Source organism: Saccopteryx leptura, chromosome 3 (genome assembly GCF_036850995.1).
Source record: "Saccopteryx leptura isolate mSacLep1 chromosome 3, mSacLep1_pri_phased_curated, whole genome shotgun sequence".
NCBI classification, from domain to species: Eukaryota; Metazoa; Chordata; class Mammalia; order Chiroptera; family Emballonuridae; genus Saccopteryx; species Saccopteryx leptura.
In genome coordinates this window covers 176867601-176887356 of record NC_089505.1, presented here as the reverse complement: position 1 = coordinate 176887356, position 19756 = coordinate 176867601, and the positions used below count along the sequence as shown (strand labels likewise).

General features: G+C 35.8%; 1 protein-coding gene across 1 annotated transcript in view; it reads left to right on the top strand.

Moving 5' to 3' along the window:
• The window catches only part of GMDS (GDP-mannose 4,6-dehydratase), a 770392-nt gene that overhangs the window by 166372 nt on the left and 584264 nt on the right, over positions 1-19756 (top strand). Inside the window, exons 3-4 of the mRNA XM_066376915.1 lie at positions 1278-1365; positions 2863-2972. Of these exons, the coding sequence (XP_066233012.1) occupies positions 1278-1365; positions 2863-2972 (198 nt within the window). The remainder of the gene's footprint in view (positions 1-1277; positions 1366-2862; positions 2973-19756) is intronic.

Below are 19756 nucleotides of genomic sequence, written 5' to 3'. Positions count from 1 at the left end.
TAAAAAAAATCCTCTCTTCATTTGAGTTTTTTCATGTCTTTAGTAGTACAGAGGTCTTGTCCCCAGCCTATGCTATTTAGCTTTCCACACAGCTGCGTAACAGCAGCTGTTCTCTGATTATATTCGTAAACCGAGATACATATGTGTGTGTGTAATATACAAATTATATATATAGTAGGTATAAGATACAAACGTCTGAGGACACTGGAAAGATGTGGTGTCATTAGAGCCTTTTGATCTCATGTTCTGTGTTAAAGAGGTAACAGGGCTGTTTTACTGATACGGCCTCATGTGGTCTGTCTTCAGTTTCAAATTTAAGAGATATTTTTGTCAGCAGTAGGGCTGTAAGCTTGTGTGTTTGGAAAGGAGACATTTGAGTATCTACAACAGAGCATTTGCTGTGAAGTCACTTAATTATCTAATTACTTTTGTTGAGATTGGCAGTGAAAACACTGGCAGGAAATGGAGGGGGTGCTGGGGGCTGGAGAACAGTGGTCGGGAGAATGTAAGCAGCAGAACTTTTTTAATAATGTAAAAATAATTGTTATAAACAGTTACATATATATAAGGTCTACCCGAAAGTTCTGTCCATTTTTGGAATAAAACAAAATACAAATTTTTCTTACTGTCAATAAACTTTATTAAATAATATAATTGCCGTTATTAGTAATGATTTCTTGCCAGTGTGAGGGCAATTTGTATATCCCATTTTTGAAAAATGTTTTATTTTTTGATGCGAAAAATTAAACCAGTGCTTGTTTGATATCTTCTTCATTTTTGAATTTTTTGCCCTTCAAAAAATTTTGTAAGGACAAAAACAAGTGATAGTTGGAGGGTGCTAAGTCCGGGGAATATGGTGGATGCGACAGACATGCTTCTGTATCATTTCTTCCTTGTTGAAATTTGTAAAAATTACAGTGGCGTAAATGAACTTTATCAGTAGCCATGGGTACACTATCGCTTCACACATGAGACTAACATGAATCAACTTTGTTTTAGTTAATTTGCTATGTCAGTATGTACACATTAAGTGATAAAAATAGAGAGGCACACATGCGCCAAATAAACATGTGCTTACGTGTTGAAACTTGTTGTGATAGAAATGGGCAGAACTTTCCAGTAGACCATATATATATATATATATATATATGGTTTTTTTTTTGTTTTTTGTTTTTTCTTTACAAAACTGAACATTACAGAATAACTTCTGAGTTGCTTATTAATCTCCATTGCACATTTATAAGTTGTTCTTATCTTTCCATGCTGTAAAAATGCAGGTTCATGGAATTGTACGGAGATCTAGTTCATTCAATACTGGCCGAATTGAACATCTGTATAAGAACCCCCAGGCTCACATTGAAGGAAGTAAGCAATGTTCTTTTTTTTAAAATCTCTTTCTATAAGTTCCTATATTATAAGGAATTTTCAAATGTCCTTTTTCTCAAAGCGCATCAGATTGGTCTATCTACCCAGGATGCCTTCTGTATGTTGTGAAACCCGGGTCATAATGTCATCTTGGTTAGGCTATTATGAGGACACTGGTCAGGTCATGCTACTTTAGAGACCAAGAGTAGATACACCTTTGACTCCTCTTCAGCTGCATAGTCACAGAGCACTCTTGCTTTTTATGTTTGGTCTAATTTAACTAAGCAATCTTTGTACATTTATTTAATTTTAAAAACAATTTGTGAAGATAGGTCTCAAACCAAATGCAATAAAAATTATGTTTAATTGCTGTTTAGATCATTGTCAATATATGCAGAAGTTTGTTATTTTTGTTAATGAAATTGCCTGTATGTGCTGTGGTTTACAGAGCACAGTCACTGTGCTTCCTTGCTTGAGCTTTCAGCAGCTCCTGAGGTTGTGAATGAGACAGTTGACAGATGAGTAGTACACCAGAGAGAGGCTGTGACTTTAACAAGGCCACACACCATGTAAAAGACAGTACTGGAACGAGGACACAGCATTTCTAATTTCCAAGGTCATCTTGTTTTACTCATCCAGTCTTTTCAGCTGGCAGGGATAACCCAGCCAGTTTGTAATCCATCACTGATTCTGTATCCACCTCAGAGCCTGGACTATTTATTTGAAGGTTTGGGTTTCTTGTGCAGGTGGCGACATCATCAGGAAGATGACCTCATTGTTCCCAGGAAAGGCTTTTTATCTTAATATTTGAGTTATTCATTACATCCTCCTTAAAAACTATCATTTTTGTGCAGAGTACAGAATGGTGCTACTATTGGATCTAGTGTCAATAATTGTGTAAAAATAATGAACAGATCAAGTTAGCAAATTGCCCATCTATGTGCTTCCTTGCTTGAGCTTTCTGAAGCTCAATGAAGTCAGTGTAAGGATGTGCTTTGCTTAAGGGTTAGAGTAGGCTATTTGTCCTTTAATCAGTCATGTCACTACTTTAGGCATTTTGTGGATGGCTTAAGGATTAATGTTTATGAAGTACTTAAAAATTATTAGATAAAATTACCTGAACATAGCTAGCTTTCTTCACTTTTATTAGTGTGTTAGATTTTTTTTTTACTTTTTTTAGTGAGTATATTTTTTGTCTAAATCTCACTTTTATGTAATATATCTTACAACCACCTGGGAGCCATAAGATATGTTAATTGTATAACATCTTTCATAATATTGTGATTTTTTAATAAGTTCATCTGAGTTTTTACAAATCCTGTAGAGTCACAAGCAACAAGTATGAATATCTTTCTACTATTTCAATTTTTAGAGCCTGTTATGGCAGTACCAGTCTGGTTTTCAGACTTTCAGAATATGCGTTTCAATTTGGATATTTTAAAATATTGGGCTTATGTTGTTTTCCTCTATCTAATGCTATGTTTTTGAATCCTAAAGACATGAAGTTGCACTATGGTGATCTCACTGACAGTACCTGCCTTGTGAAGATCATTAATGAAGTCAAGCCTACCGAGATCTATAACCTCGGAGCCCAGAGCCATGTCAAAGTAAGCCATTTTCATTGTCATGGTTTCTCAGGTTGAGTTCCTAAGCTATTCTTTTTTTTTATTTTTGGCCTGTTGTTTCTTTCTTTTTCCTTTTTTTTTTTTTTTCCAGAGAGAGGGACAGACAGAGACAGACAGGCAGGGAGGTAGATGAGAAGCATCAGTTCTTTGTTGCAGCACCTTAGTTGTTCATTGATTGATTTCTCATATGTGCCTTCACTGGGGGGGCTACAGCAGAGCAAGTGACCCCTTGCTTAAGCCATGACCTTGGACTCAAGCCAGCGACCTTGGGCTTCAAGCCAGTGACCTTTGGGCTAAAGCCAGTGACCATGGGGTTCTATCTATGATCCCATGCTCAAGCCAGCGACTTTGTGCTCCTTGGGTTTCAAACCTGGGTCCTTTGTGTCTCAGTCCGATGCTCTATCCATTGTGCCACTGCCTGGTCAGGCTTTCTATTGTTTCTTAGTATAGTAATATAACTATAGTTCTCAAGTTTAATTACAATATTAGTTTGGGTATTAATGAGTCCTAATAGAAATACTAATACATTTTTTAAAGTCCATTCTTTGTTATTGAATAATATAATAAAATCTTCCTGCTAACATTAAAATAGCAATGTTCATTTATTTTGGATTGATCTTGTAGTTATGGGCCCCACTCAGATATATTTTCTGCCATTTTAAATCACATTGTAAATGAAGTGTTTTGTTAAAATGTTGGGGAAATGTAACTCAATAAAACTTCTATTTTAATATTAATTTTTGCCTGACCTGTGGTGGCGCAGTGGATAAAGCGTCGACCTGGAAATGCTGAGGTCACGCGTTCGAAACCCTGGGCTTGCCTGGTCAAGGCACATATGGGAGTTGATGCTTCCAGCTCCTCCCCCCCTTCTCTCTCTCTGTCTCTCCTCTCTCTCTCTCTCTGTCTCTCCCTCTCCTCTCTAAAATGAATAAAAAAATAAAAATAAATTAAGTTTTGGTAGTGGTTATATTACTGGCTAAAAAATAGTATTTTTTTATGTTTCAGTGATATGTTAACAGAATTAACTTTTTTATTATAAATAGTAAAAGTCATTGAAAGAAAAACTTTATAGCCTCTTGTCTCCTCAATATGATAACAGCTAATATTGATTTCTTTCTCTTGATTCAGATTCTCTGGTCATCTGTCTACCTCTCTTTAGTTTTTGATTCTGGAACAAATTGCATTTTTTAATAAATAAAAAACCTGAGAAGCCCATCCCCAGGGTTCTGGTAGTTTAACTTAAGTTTTTATTGCTAAATCCTAGTGCTCACTTGAGTGAGGGAAATCTAAAGCCAGGAATGCTGTGACGTCTATTGAGATAATTTTTCAATCAGGCAAGTTGGTGGAGCTTCAAAATACAAGCAAATTAACTAAGTTAAAACAGTCTAGAAAACTTATCAGTATTTCCTGTTGTTTGATAAATGAATTCAGCAGTCTTATTTCAGAAAGTATTTAAGGTGATTTGTTATTTATTTGCTATGTCTCGGTAGTCCCAACCTTGGGCAGAATGGAAGCTATGTGCCTGTTTTATATCTCTATTATAAACCAGAGCAAATGAAACCAGGTGTAGAACATTAGAGAAACATAGTGGTAAGCTCAGTTTTTTAAATTGCTATCAAACTTAAAAATTGAGTGTATATTCTTAAAATTTTTCTCTAAAATATTAACCTTGAAGGATGGCTACATATCAAGCAATAAAAACACTTCTTGTTTGTGCTGTCTGAGAAAAAAAAAATTAATGCTATTCTTAATCTCTGATGATTCTATTTTGTATTCAAGCTTAAGCTTTGAGCTTGAAATGTATCAAGATTAGAGCAGAGCTGTTTTTCTAAATGATTTTAAATGTATTTTCTAATTTTGAAAGGATATTATGTATACCATGCCTTGAGAAATTATCACCCCTTTCCTATAGAGAAGCAGTGACTCTTTAGCACTGCAGGAATGGAGATTTTATTTATCCCTAACTGAAGCAGGCAGTCCATCTTCCATATTATCATTTGTCTAGCTGCTTAGCCTTCCTGACTAACCAGAGACTATCTTCCAGACAAAACAGAATGTTTTGGAATGAATACTCTGTTATTTAATTATTTTTTTTTTTTTTTGCATTTTTCTGAAGCTGGAAACAGGGAGAGACAGTCAGACAGACTCCCGCATGCGCCCGACCGGGATCCACCCGGCACGCCCACCATGGGGCGATGCTCTGCCCACCAGGGGGCGATGCTCTGCCCCTCCTGGGCGTCGCCATGTTGCGACCAGAGCCACTCTAGCGCCTGGGGCAGAGGCCACAGAGCCATCCCCAGCGCCCGGGCCATCTTTGCTCCAATGGAGCCTTGGCTACGGGAGGGGAAGAGAGAGACAGAGAGGAAAGCGCGGTGGAGGGGTGGAGAAGCAAATGGGCGCTTCTCCTGTGTGCCCTGGCCGGGAATCGAACCCGGGTCCTCCGCACCCTAGGCCGACGCTCTACCACTGTTGGCCAGGGCCAGTTATTTAATTTTCTTCAGATTAAAATGCTTCCTCTGTGAATGCAAATAGTTTATTACCTCTAAAAGCTATAACACTGGCATGGTGTGAGATACAGGAAAATTTTATAAAGAAATATAAAATAAAATTTTTATAAAAATACAAAATAAATATTTATAAAAAAATATAAAATAAAATTTTATATTTATTTACAGAAGGCTTTCCCCTCTGCCATTTTGGTATTAAGTGAGCCGGTCTTTTTCTGAGATGGTTTTGTAGTTCAGAAAGTCTAATATACTTTCCTTATTTTGAAGTGAGCCTAATAGTGAGTGTCTGGTTATCCTAGAGTGGTTGTATTGTAAGTATAAAAAGCATAGGAGATTGCTTGATCAGGCGATGATGCAGTGGCTAGAACGTTGGCCTGGGACACTGAGGACCCAGCATGGGATCATAGATGTGATCCCATTGTTCCTGTCTTGAGCCCAAAGATCGCTGGTTTGAAGTCCAAGGTTGTTGGCTTGATCAAGGGGTCACTTGCTCAAATGGAGCCCCTGGTGAAGGCACATATGAGAAAGCAATCAATGAACAACTAAGGTGCTGCAATCATGAGTTCATGCTTCTCATATCTCTCCCTTCCTGTCTTTCTGTCCGTGCCTGTCCTTGTCTGTCTGTCTCTCTCTCACGCACATACGCACACATGCACACGCACATACACATACAGGCATAGGAGATTGAATTGATTCCTTTCAAATTGCTTTTATATGAAGTTTGTTTTTATTGTGTTTTGCTTGCTTCCAAATGCTGGTTAATTGGCAGAAATGGTACTTAATTGAATATGAATTTTGTTTGTAAGATCATTTACCATATTTTTCACTCCATAAGACGCACCTGACCATAAGATACCACTAGAGTTTTAAGGAGGAAAATAAAAATAAAAAATTCTGAACCAAATGATGTGTTAAAACATTTAATAAAATACTGTATTTTTCACTCCATAAGACGCACAGGCATTTTCCCCTCCACTTTTGGGGGGGAAAGTGCATCTTATGGAGTGAAAAATGTGGTAACTTCAGCAGGTATTTGCATGCATGGTAAAGTGGAGGATACAAAGATGTCTAAATCCCATTTGTATTGTGGAGGGTCTCAGCTTTTTCGCGGGGATTTGTGGCAGGTGACAGAGGCTGGTACTAAATATTTGGGTCGTTAGAGAAGGGTGAAAGAGAACTTTAGTTTGAGGAAGTTATGCATGTTGTCAAGGGAGAGGTTTAGGAAGGAGGTTTATAGACTTACTTAGTGGGAACTGGTAGTTCAAGTGTAGGTGATAATTTAAGGCCAAAAGTCAGAAGTGAGACAACTTGGAACATGTTTGCAACATGATAAGCATTCTAGATTAGCTGACAAAAAATGTTATTGAGGAGAAATGTGAGGTAAGGCTAGGTCAGAAGTTGGGCTGTGTTTAGGCAGCCTCCACCTATTTTTGAATAAGGGAACTACAGATTTAGAGGTCAGTTTTATAGGTAAGAGTCTGAGGTAGAGCTTCAGAAGACATAGGAAGCTGTTGGATGAAGACAGTGACAGAAAAAGTGGATTGATGAGGGTGACCCAAGATGCCTGGTGGAACTGGCTCTTCTGCTGGCAAGGTATGGGGAGCCAGGGAAGAGCGAAAGGGATATACTTCAGTGCTCAGGGAAACGGGTGTTTATGAAGGAGCTGTTGGAGTCGGGAAGAGGAAATGAGAAGTTCCCTCTTGGATATGTCCCAGAGGCAGTACTGTGAGGACATTCAGGTGAAGCAGGCTATGAGGTAGTTTAAAATATGTTGTGAGGTTTCAATTTACAGAAATGTAAATTCCTTTCTGGGAGTTTTTGAGACGCCAAGGCAGCAGCTGGAAAAGAGGAGTCAGTCGAAGGCTGCAGACCAAGCCTGGGGATGTGCATGTTTCACGCTGTGACAGGAGCAAGAGTAGTCACTGATGACAGCAAGTAGAAGATGGAGAGCAGGAAGGTGAAACTGTGCTACAGAAGTACAAAAAAAAAAAAAAAATCAGCCATTTCAAGCAGGAGGCAATGCTGGGAGTGCTAGGTAATTCAGATAAATCTAGGAGAATAAGAACCAGGGGAGAGGTCATAGGCCTTGGAGATGATTTATGAGTTTTAAAAAGAGCATTTTAACGATATGATAGAAGAGTTAGTCAGAGTGCAGAGGGTTTAGAAGTTAAGGAGTTATGAGGGAAATGTAACTCAAGTAGAGCCTTTTAAAAAAATTTCCTGGTATAAAAAAGAGAGATTATGACTCCGTTAGCTTCCCCGGCATTTCTGATTCATTAGGTCTAAAGTGGGGTCTGAGAGCATCTGTTTCTAGGATCTGTCCAGGTGATGCTGCCCCTGGTCTGGGGACTCACTTCACTTTGAGAACTGTTGCTGTAATGTTTCAGGTGTCTTGGTGTATCCATATATAATATATGACTTAAGTGCAGTCTTCCTAGGCCTTCTTCCTTCAATGTATCCACTTCGGGATTTGATATGGTAAAGCCCTATACCTTGCCAGTTCATGACTGTGTGAGCTTTTAAAGCCTAAAACCATACCTTCACCATCAGGAATGACACGAATGGAACGAATTTAAGGAGAATCCAGTATATGTTTATACCAGAATTCTTCACATTCAGAAATCTTTTTCTGGTGCAATATGTTTAGTTCATGAGAACAAATACTTCTCGGGTACTCTTAGTATTTTAGAACAGTAAGAGTACAAGCCATTGTCAAATGTCTTTTCATGTCCATGCTCCATGCCACTATTTATGCTGTGATCTGGTGTCAGACTGATTCTTAGTCATGGAGAGAGTGGGTGTGGGGCAGGGACTGGCACTATGGCAGGTGGTGATGACAGCCGGCCAGAGTGCTCTGTGGACATTGTTCTGTCCCTCTGTAAGTCCCAGGCTCTGCATCGGGCTTCAGTTGTCTGCCTGCTCTCCTAGCAGCTTGTTAGGGATTAGGATGGAAAGTACATATTTTGTTCCTAATGATTAATATCTGTATATTAGTCAGCTTTGTAAGATATATTGCATTCATAGACAGTAGTCTTTATTTATTTAATTTTTTGTTATTTTTTTATTTAATTAATTGTGTTTACATAGATTCTAGTAGCTTTTAAACCAGTGTTCTTTCCGACAGTGGAATGCTTGCAGTAAAGTTAATTGAAATATAATTCTTATTATTTGGTTTGGAACTCTTTTGGAAGAATGTTCTAATATTAGCACATTTTGTATTTAATTTTGATCCCATGACTTCTAGACTGGGCAGTATTTGTGTTGGCCTCTCTCTGCACAGAATAAAGTCTTCTATCACCCTCACTTCTAGTTAATTTGATGTGGGCTATGGTATGCTAAAAGTAAGAAAAATAAAATAATAGGAAGTTGGTCTGGTTTCCTGTAGGAAACCAATGAAGATGAAATTTGTTCTTGGAATAAACCACAGCAGTCTGGGAAACACTGACTGAAGACATTTTTCTGAATCATCAACAGAAAAGTTATGACTCATGAAGAGAAGTATAGGTCATTGAGAGGCTGGTTTGATCTTATATAACTGAAATGTACTGGTTATTAAAAGTAGTTCAACCTAGAATGATGACATCATCTAAATTGGAACAAAGTGTCTAATGTATATATACTGTTGCCCATTGTGAGAGGAAATATTTTGAAGCCTGCTTTTTTTTTTTTTTTTTAATAATTTTATTTTTAATGGGGCAACATCAATAAATCAGGATACATATATTCAAAGATAACAACTCCAGGTTATCTTGTCGTTCACTTATGTTGCATACCCATCACCCAAAGTCAGATTGTCCTCTGTCACCTTCTATCTAGTTTTCTTTGTGCCCCTCCCCCTCCCCTTTCCCTCTCCCTCTCCCTCTCCCTCTCCCCCCTCCCCCTGTAACCACCACACTCTTATCAATGTCTCTTAGTTTCACTTTTATGTCCCACCTACGTATGGAATAATGCAGTTCCTGTTTTTTTCTGATTTACTTATTTCACTTTGTATAATGTTATCAAGATCCCACCATTTTGCTGTAAATGATCCGCTGTCATCATTTCTTATGGCTGAGTAGTATTCCATAGTGTATATGTGCCACATCTTCTTTATCCAGTCATCTATTGACGGGCTTTTTGGTTGTTTCCATGTCCTGGCCACTGTGAACAATGCTGCAATGAACATGGGGCTGCATGTGTCTTTACGTATCAATGTTTCTGAGTTTTTGGGGTATATACCAAGTAGAGGGATTGCTGGGTCATAAGGTAATTCTATTTTCAGTTTTTTGAGGAACCACCATACTTTTTGAAGCCTGCTTTGTTGTTCTTTTTTACTGTGTAAATAATAAATTTTTAGTAATTTCTGTCTTAAATTTCTTATCTATTTAACATTTCTGTCATGTTTTTTATTTTTCTACCATTCCTTACAACATCTTTGATAATTCTATGTCATTTTGAAGTCATGGTGTTGTACAAGCTCTTTCTATGGTAAATCTAGTTCAGTGTTACTCCCTTTCATCTCACAATGTCATGTTGTCATTGTCTTTATTTTTTCAAAAATGAAAATTATGTAGTCATGAAATGTTAGTTAAAAGGAACTTTAGAAAAAATATAGTATCATTTTCATTTTATAAATGAAGTTGCCTGCTCAGAGTTTCACATCTGCTTACTGGACAGTTCAGGACTGGAACTCAGATCTTTGTATTCTACAATTTGTTTTAAAAATCATCCAAGACAGTGATTTTGTCTAGTAGTCATGCTAATGTAAGATTCCTTAAGTACTTTCTTTTACTACATATCTGTGTCCCTTCTGAAGCTTATGTTTTCCCCCTTGTGTCTTTTAGTAGAGAGAAAAAGTCATTTACTCTTCTGATTTTAGTTTTCAAATCCCATCTCAGGGATGCAGACCATTATTGAGCCTTTCTTTAGTTTTTCTCTTATCCTAGTTCAGTAATTCTGTACTATTTTTTTATTCTCTAACTCTGTTGTTTTTACTTTCCTTTTCAATTCTATTGTATATAGTTTACCTGTTTAATTTTGATTCGTGACAGCTAGGAGGCATAAGTGCCCACAAGATAAGATGGGGCATGGCCAAGTGAGTAGGACTGGGATTTTCTATTCTACTTACGTGTGACTAGTTGGCAGATTGTAAACATGGAAGCACAAAGGAGCTGAAACTGCATTGTCCTTAGAGTGGCATCTCCAGCCCAGAAAGCTAGGCAAGAAGCAGAGTTGATTGTGAGCCAGGTACCTAATGTGGTGGTCAGGCAAAATGAGAATCAGGGAGAAATGAGTCAGAAAAGCCATTCGAGGGAATGAAGCTGGGAATAAAAACATGTATAGGAATTAAATGTGGCCCTTGGAAAGGGGACTGAGAAATATTAATCTTAGTTAAAAAATTGTCCTATCCAGTGGCTTCTTCCTGGCTGGTCTTGAGGGTTGAAATTTATAGCTGGAGCACTAATTCCCATATTTATCTCTAGGAAGCCTAAACCTCTCATGGCTGCTCTAATTGAGAGCAGGGAGTAGGTGACTAAATGTATGGGGAGAATGGCTTGTGCTGGGGAAGGGCAGGTGTCTAGGCTGAACATCTAGTTAGTGCCTGAATAACCCAGTTCTAGAACAAAACAAAACTACGACAGTGTGGCCCTTTACTGTATAATTATAGCAAGGGTAAGGGTGGCCTGTTAAAACCCCAGAGTAAACAACAGAGAGGACTGTTCTTCCATGTCCTTGCTCATTCTCTTATTTATTTTGGATCTTGGGGAGCTGACAGGGAGCTGTGATTAGAGTAGGAAAATGAGGAGTAGGCAGGGGCATAATTAATGTTGTTAGGAAGGGAACTGTCAGAAAACACCCTTAAATCTGAATAAGACTCTCAGCCCATGTTCCACACAATTGCTTGTTGGAGTCCATTCACTCAAGTTGTTTGAGCACAATTATCTTCCTATGCACTCTGGTTGCTACCTGTTACCAGGGTCTGATGCACAAAGAGGCTCACAGGTATACAAAGCACTATGATGAGTGTTGGAGTAGATGACTGTCATGGGGCAGAAGGGAGGACGGTTTTCAGGAAGCACTGTAGTACAGGCAGGAGTTCTCAAATCGAGGGTACACGTCAGTATTCTGAGGACACATTCTGAAATTTCAGACCCAGGCCCATGCCATAACCCAGGCTTGGTGGATCCTGGTCATGTCACATGCCGCTATATGATTTTTACAGAGTGCTTAGGCTTTCTAAGCTTTCATTTTCTCATCTATAACATGAGCACCTGCCTTAAGTTGGGGATCCTATGGGCCTTTGCACTTGCTATGGATGGTAACATTCTTTCCTACGTATCTACTGGCTTCATTTCCTGAATTTTTCCCAATTTCACTTAAATGTCTGCTTCTCAGCAAGGCTGTCCTGACCATCCCACTTACACGGGTAATTGTCCTGGGTGTGGCTGCACATCCATCCTAAGGGAGTTAAGTAGGTTAGTAGGTCAGTATTGTAGGAGCTAGGGCAGAGGGGGACAGGAGATGCAAATTGGCTGCTCTGCCCCCCACCCCATCCCTGTGCTCTCTGCTCATTATTCAGACTAACAGGAGGAAATCGTCCAGAGATGACTGTGCTAAGGTAATACAGTGAGTCAACGTGCCATTTATTGCAGCTTCTAGCTGAGATGGAGGCCTGTCCTTTGTTTCAGATGCTGTTTAAAATTTTATGCAAGAATGTTTTCCGCATTCAAATATGCTCAGTTCCTGCCACTGAAACTCTAACTTGTTATGACATATTATAAAGGGGAAATGATGTTTTGGAGCTTTGGTTTTTTATTAAACAGGCCATAGAATTCTGAGGTGGAAGAAATCTTGGTGATGAGCCAACTCAGGCCCTCATTTCAGAGTGCTGCCTGGGACTTGATGAGCAGCAGAGCCCACTATCTAGTGTGGAACCCAGATCTGACACCGCTTGGTTTATTGTCATACTACTAATCTGAGCAGACCAAATGGGGTTTCACTGAATAAGGGGAAGGTAACCCAAGACTCAGATACTTTATGTTTTACCTCTCTTGTCTATCTGCTACTTATTACAGTGACGTAAAGTTTCAATGCAATAGGCTTGAGTTTAAAACATTATATTTTCCTTGCTAGAGGGAACTGATTATAATTAATACCATACAAGTAGTGTTTGTGTAGCTAGGAAGATCCCCAAATACAACAATGCAAGGTGTAATGTTAATATATCAGTGATAATAAAGTAAAATTATATAGTATAGGGAAAGTAGAAATCCATAGTACTGACTCATCAGGAATAATCACAATCTTTTTGATAGTTCAGTACACTTCAATATAAAATTTTTATACTCAGTACCTATAATACTATCCTGGTGTGTAAGTTTCCCAAAAAGCTGTGGGAGGTGAATAATTGTTACTTATGTAATCAGAAGACTCAATAGCTTAATAACCAAAGTGGGTAATTTGTTCCTGTTTATATACTTGCTTTTTAAAAAGAAATTGACAGGACAGTTATATAACTATACTGTCAGTTACGCTGTGTAAGATTTAAAAATATTTTATTTTATTATTACAAATACATTTGTGTTCATGTATGAGTGCACACATATTATTACTTCATGCTAGGTCTCTGAAGTTAATTTACTTTGCTTAGTAGATCTATGAATTGATACAGGCTTATGTGTTTTATGAGGTTTAAAATTTTTGTATTTTCATAGGTAATTCTTATATGCGCTTAGAGCAACATAGTATCGCTCTAATTTGTTAGCAAGTTATTACTATTGAAATTATGCAGGTACCTATGGGCAGATGGCTTTACTTGATACAGAACAATGAATATAACTTTGAGAACCTGAGTTTTAATAAGGTGTGTTTGCATTTGACCTAATATCCATGCATACAGTAATGTGTCAGTTTCTGGAAAAATTAGCTCTCCAACTGGTGAAGTTGGTAAGGTGAACGGAGCAAACTTTAGATATTTTACTGTCCATGGATAAGCAGCTTGTGTGATATAATCCTCTACACTTAAGTCAACTGTGTTTTTGTTCTTCAAGCCTCCATTTCTTTCTAATCGATCTTGTCGTTTGTCGCCTGTGTGGGCACAGTGCCCACAATATTTTAAAAATTTGGCAACTACTTTATTTTATTACAAAGTGAAATTGCAATACAAAATCTTTTCATAATTTGATGTTTGTGCTTACAGTATATAAACTGCACTAAATATAAATATGGCTTATTTGTTCCTATGGTTCTTAGTAAGAAGTTGAGCATTTTTTATCTTATATACATGAGAGTAAAGTGGGACAGACTGTGCACTGCTAGTGGGTTCCATGTGTCTGTCATCTGGCTCAAATTTTTCTTGGAAGTCTGTTACGGATTTGAGCTATTGAATTCAAATCTAAAACCACTTTAAAAGTTCTTTATAGTCCATTAAGAATTTATATGAGAGAGAACACTTTATGAAAGTTCTCCTCTCCCTGTTCAAACAGATTGTTCTATTTTATTAGAGCTAGGTGGTATTGTAATTTTGATAACAGCTAATAATGTTTGGAATTTTGCTTATAATTAGTGGACCACACAAAGGTATATTCGGTTTTGTACTCTTAATCTACTTACAGTAGTGACTTGTTTACTAAATAAAATCCAAAGTATTATTTTAGCTTTGCAAAAATTAAGCCAAAATTAATGCAAATAATTAAATGTACATATTTATCTTAATATCGATGTCTAGATATATTTACACAAATAGTAAACAAATAGTAAGTTAGTGAAAGTACTGTGAGTGAAGCTATTTGTCTTAGACTTTTAATGATGAATGGAAAAGTGTTTTTGGATTCCCAGTTAGATTAGAATATGTAACTCACAAATTTGTTTAATACCATGGTTAGATGCATCTGCCCCCCTCCCAACAACAACACAAAACTTGTATGCAAATTTAAGAATTTAAATTTAACAGCTGTTTTAAAACACTTTATAATGTTTGGTCTCAAATATGATTCTTGCTTTATCCTTTTAGTACAAGTGGAATTTTTAAAATTCTCTTTGTTAAAGTTGGAGCCTTAAAATTGGTATAGTAAGATAAATGAAGCCTTTTCTATTTCAAAGAATTTAATGCATAAATTTTATTTTAACTTATACTACTCATCATTGATTGGAAACCTTACTAATGCCAGCAAAAAATAAATTACAAGAAAATTAATTTAGATTTTTATTTTTTGAAAAATTTCTAGCATCAAAGATCAGTAGATTTTATGATGTCGCTCTTTTTAGTAATATTCACCTAATATATATGTTGTTTAGGGATATTAATAAAAAGTCATCCATAATGAATTTAAATTAATTTACAAGTAAATGCATGCAGGCCTGGTTTTGCTCATTCAGCTATGTTAAGTACATTGTGTTGATAACAATAATGCAGTTATTATAAATGGCAAATTGATAGAGGGAAGCAGCCAGTGTGAGCTTTTCATTTTGTTTGTTATGTAAGGGTAAAACCTTTGCCTGAGTCTCCTTTTCACTCCCACCCTTATGTATTTTATTAGTGCCAGTTTATTTAACAGTAAAAAGTGTCTTAGAAATCAGTAGTATTGACAAAGTGAGCACTTAAGGAGCATTCTTTAGGACTATTAACACGTCATTAGTCCTTATTGGAAATATCAATCGCTGCCTTTATGGGGTGGATTAATTGTAAATGGTTTGACAGAGGAAAGTTTTTTGTTTTGTTTTGTTTTGCTTAAGATTCCCATATGGTTCACACTGTGGTGTTTTTCTTATTTTTTTGGCACTGACATTTATTTGTCAGGACAGTTCAGAGCCAGCATCATCAGTACTTAAAGGGGAGGCCAAGAGGTTCTGTAGTGTTTGATTAGTTCTCTTTTTCCCTAGAAAAGAAGCGTTTGATAAAGATTAGTTGATTGTTAGTTCATAATATTTGAGTTATTGGTAGCTTAAATAATGTACATACTTTTTTTTATCTGGTTGATTTACATTAACTTTATATTAAATATTATGAAAGTGTTATGTCTTAGTGATAATTTCATCAAATCATGTAGCAAGATATTTAGATTGTAATTAAAAAATTAATGTATTTTAATTATTTAAGTGACTTAAGACTTCCACTTTTCTTGTCACCATTCTTTTTCAATCATAACTACAGAAGTTGTCATATTAGCTAATATTTATAAGAAATTTATATAATGGAAATAATCGAAAAGGTATTGGTTTTGGTTTATGTTAAATAATGAATCTTAAGTACGTTTTCAGTTTTAGAATGTTGCTTCACAGAGAAATAAATAGAAATTTCTGGTAAGCTTCTACATTTTTGTGGGGAAGTGAATTATTCCTGAAGCTCCCCTTGTCATTTGGAATGGGGAAGTTTCTGGTGCTTAGAAGAGTGTTGTGCTCCTTGATACACATAGATGGCAGCAAAGTGTTACAAGACAGCGGAAGTCAACCTTGTAGCTTTAATGAAAGATGAGTGACAATATAAACTAATTTGTGTCAACATAGTTGCCTGTGTCCTGTAATAAAACATAAAAATAAGAAAGGAAGCCATTATTGATAACACAAGAGTATAGGAGAAAGAAGAAGGCTAATAGAAGCTGTAATACACTGAATTTCTAGATAAATCCCAGGTGGGAAAGCTTAATCTTTTAAGGTATGTCATCCACTCCTATAAGATGATTGAAATCAGCCAAGATAATATACATGTTAAGATAGAGAGATAGGGAAGAGCTGGGGCCAGGAGGGAAGTCAAAGAGAAACCATGCACAAGTTGCAGCAGCAAGTAGCAGCCTGTTGCCTGTGGACACTGTTGAGTGGGCCTGCATGTCTCCTAGTGAAGCAAGTTATGAGGAGGAAATGTCAGTCCCTGAATCAGACAAACATTCCCTGGGAACATTTACTCAGATGTCAGCATTTTTAGAAAATAGAACTGCATTCTATTATGATCCGGTCCCCACGCTGAATTTGCTATTAAAACACACAAGTACAAATATCTTTCTTTAAGCTGCGTTTGCAATTAAGTCATTTTATATCTTAATTAGTATTCCTAAATGACATAATCACTATAAAATATGACAGTCATTGTAATGAATCTTTAATATGTGTTTGTTTCTGAGGAACTTTCTTTGGCTTCCCACAATTTCAAGGTAATTTTTAAGTTTTAGAGTTAAATTTGGTGAAATCGCTGACATGAGGATCTAATGAAGTGAAATCTCATGTATCAGAAATCTGAGATATGGAAGCATGTTTTAAAAAACCAATTTATAACATGTTCTGAACTGTGGAATCATGTCAGAATCTTACTACTTATAAACATAATAAGGGCTCCTTAATACCTCTAGAGTAATGGTAATAGAGTTCAGGAAAACATTTCCCTTACTCTTTAGTTTTTTTTTTTTCTGATCTACTCTCCGGTGATTTAGTTCCACAGACTAATCACTGTGTCACAAAATTGATTCCAAAGGTGTGTATAACAACTTGCTCAAAAGCAATGTCTGGCAAGTCTCTCTTGTGACAGCAACTTATTTCTCACATAATTATTTTTTTTAGTAAATTTGATATCTTAACAACCTTTTCCTTCATTTCTGCGTTCAAAAAATAACACTTAATATAATTTATTTCTCATACTTAATAAAGGCTTACTTGAGAGTATATTGCTGTTCACTGTCTAGCTGCTTCAAGCAAATGAGGTTAGGAGGGAATGTGGTTTGCCGGGGGTGCGGTGGTTTCCAGCTCCATTTGCTGTGCACTGTAATGGGCCTCAATGTTGTTTTAATGAAGCATAAAACATATTCCGGCTGTTGCTTGTTACTTTTTAATGATTGAATGGCTATACTCTGTCACATATCACTAGAAAAAGAAGATACATACATATATGTTCTATTTTTCTGTTTTAAACAATCTATTGTGTTCATTTTGTGTGCACACATAGGTTTGTTACTCTAATATTTTTAGTAGTGTGGACTGTGTAAAGAGAAGAACTAAGACAAATTTGAACTAATCTAAATTTGAATTGGGTTTTAAATATGTAATTATTTTATAATTTTGTGGGCTTTTAATTTCATTAATTAAATGAAATTTTATAAGATGGACTTTCACCATCATGTAATTCTTAAAAATCAAAGTCGAATGTGTTTGAATTAGTCATAGTTATGTATATATTTCTTTACAAATCATTAAAAAATATCAAATATATTTGTTTTAGAAATAGATATTTATATATGTAATCTGTTTTAGATGAACATACTCTTTGAAAACAACTTTTAACCGGAGTATGTTTTGCAGGTGACAGCATACTCTTTGTGTTAGACTTTTTATTCTTCTTTGGCAGTTATTAGATTTAGAATGTGTGCTTTTTCTTAATAGGATAGTATCATGCAGATTATTTATGTGACCTTTTCACTACCACACTTTTCATAAAAAAAACAAAACAGTATTGCAGCACCACTTCCTCCAAGTGTTTGGTTTCAAAGAATCTGTCTAAAATAGGCAGATTCAACAGGACATTGTTTCAAAACTTTTTAAAACCAATTTATTTTCTCAATATTTGTTAGCACTGGTATTAAATTTTTTTTCCCAATTTGCTTATAACCTTCAACTGGATTTTAGAAAGAATGTACTCTATAAATAATTTTTGATGCACATTTTAAACTGGAAAAACACAATTTAGATCATTTTATTGGTATCTTAAAACCAGTTGTAATTTGTGAAAAAACTGAATCTTAGACAATTTTCAATATTTGAAAATTTCCACTATAATACGATGATAGTTTGTATCAGGAGTATTTTTCCTAATTGTGTTAACTTTCACATAATTAATTAAGTAGCATTCCAGTTTATCAGTAAAATAAAGCACACTTTATTATTTGGAATTATACTATTAAAATATATGTGCTTGTAGTTCTTAGCTTTTTTTCTTATTATGCTCAAATTGTGCTTTTTAAAAAAATCTGTTAAAATATTTTAAAATATAGAAATATTTTAAAGATTATTTAAATTGATAGATTGAAGAAATTATAATCCCAAAACACTTTTTCTCTTGAGATCATTGTTTTTCATGAAGTTTAATAATCAGTGGAAATTAATTGAATATAAATGCCCTAATGTCCATTTTGGGCCCCAAATTTATCCTTTAAAAAGTTCCTTGACCTTTTTTACAGATTGCATCTTTATTTTTTTATTGGACACTTAAGTTCATTTGTGGTGCACATTGTTGTAGTCTTTGAGGGATGATTTACATAGATTTGATGTGTTCTCATTTTGTGGGAGACTCTTTTATATCTCTAGTCCCCACCCCTTTTTCTCTCAGTGTCTTTTTAAGGATTCCACTTATCAAGTTGAACAACTTTTATGATAATGAGTCTTAGTGGTGCAACTTTATTGTCATGGGCTCCAGAGACAGCATGTTTCTGCTACACTAATTCTGAATAAATTTATAAATTTATCATTTGGGAAAAGAAGTATTTTCACTGATAAGATATAAATGCCAGTTACACAATTATCTGGCCAGAGATTTTAAATTGCAAACCCAGAAAAACTCATTCATTATAAGGTAGCATAAATTTTATATTAGTATTTTCCACAAAATTTCTTAGTAAAATTTGACACTTGAACACTGTCACTTGTTTTGATAAGAAATCGTAATCTCAACTGATAAGCTCATGAAATATTTAATAGAAACATAGAAGGTTATTGATATTTTCATAATAAAAGTCATTTACGAAGAGTTTTGACTCCTCTCATTAATTTTCTTGCATTCTTAAAGAAAATGCTAATATAAATAAAAACTTGTTGTGAAATAAATTCTCTGTATAAGAAAGAATTACATTTCTATGTGTGCAACAACAGTGAAGTTCAGACATTTAATGCTTGCCTTTTCTTTTCAGGGGCATATTATTTTCTCTACTCTTGTAATCTTAATTCCAGATGTTAGCACATGACAATTGTGTAGTGTTTTAGTCACATGTTTTTTGAGGGTGTTTTTTTTTTTTTTTTAATATAATCTCAGACTCAGAGACATGGACAAGAGGGTGGTGGTTATGGGGGAGGAGGGAGGCAAGGGGGGGAGGGGAGGGGCACAAAGAAAACCAGTTAGAAGGTGACAGAAGACAATTTGACTTTGGGTGATGGGTATACAACATAATCAAATGTCAAAATAACCTGGAGATGTTTTCTCTGAACCTATGTACCCTGATTTATCAATGTCACACCATTAAAATTAATAATATGTGTGTGTATATATATATATATATATAATCTCTGTGACCTGATGCTATAAAT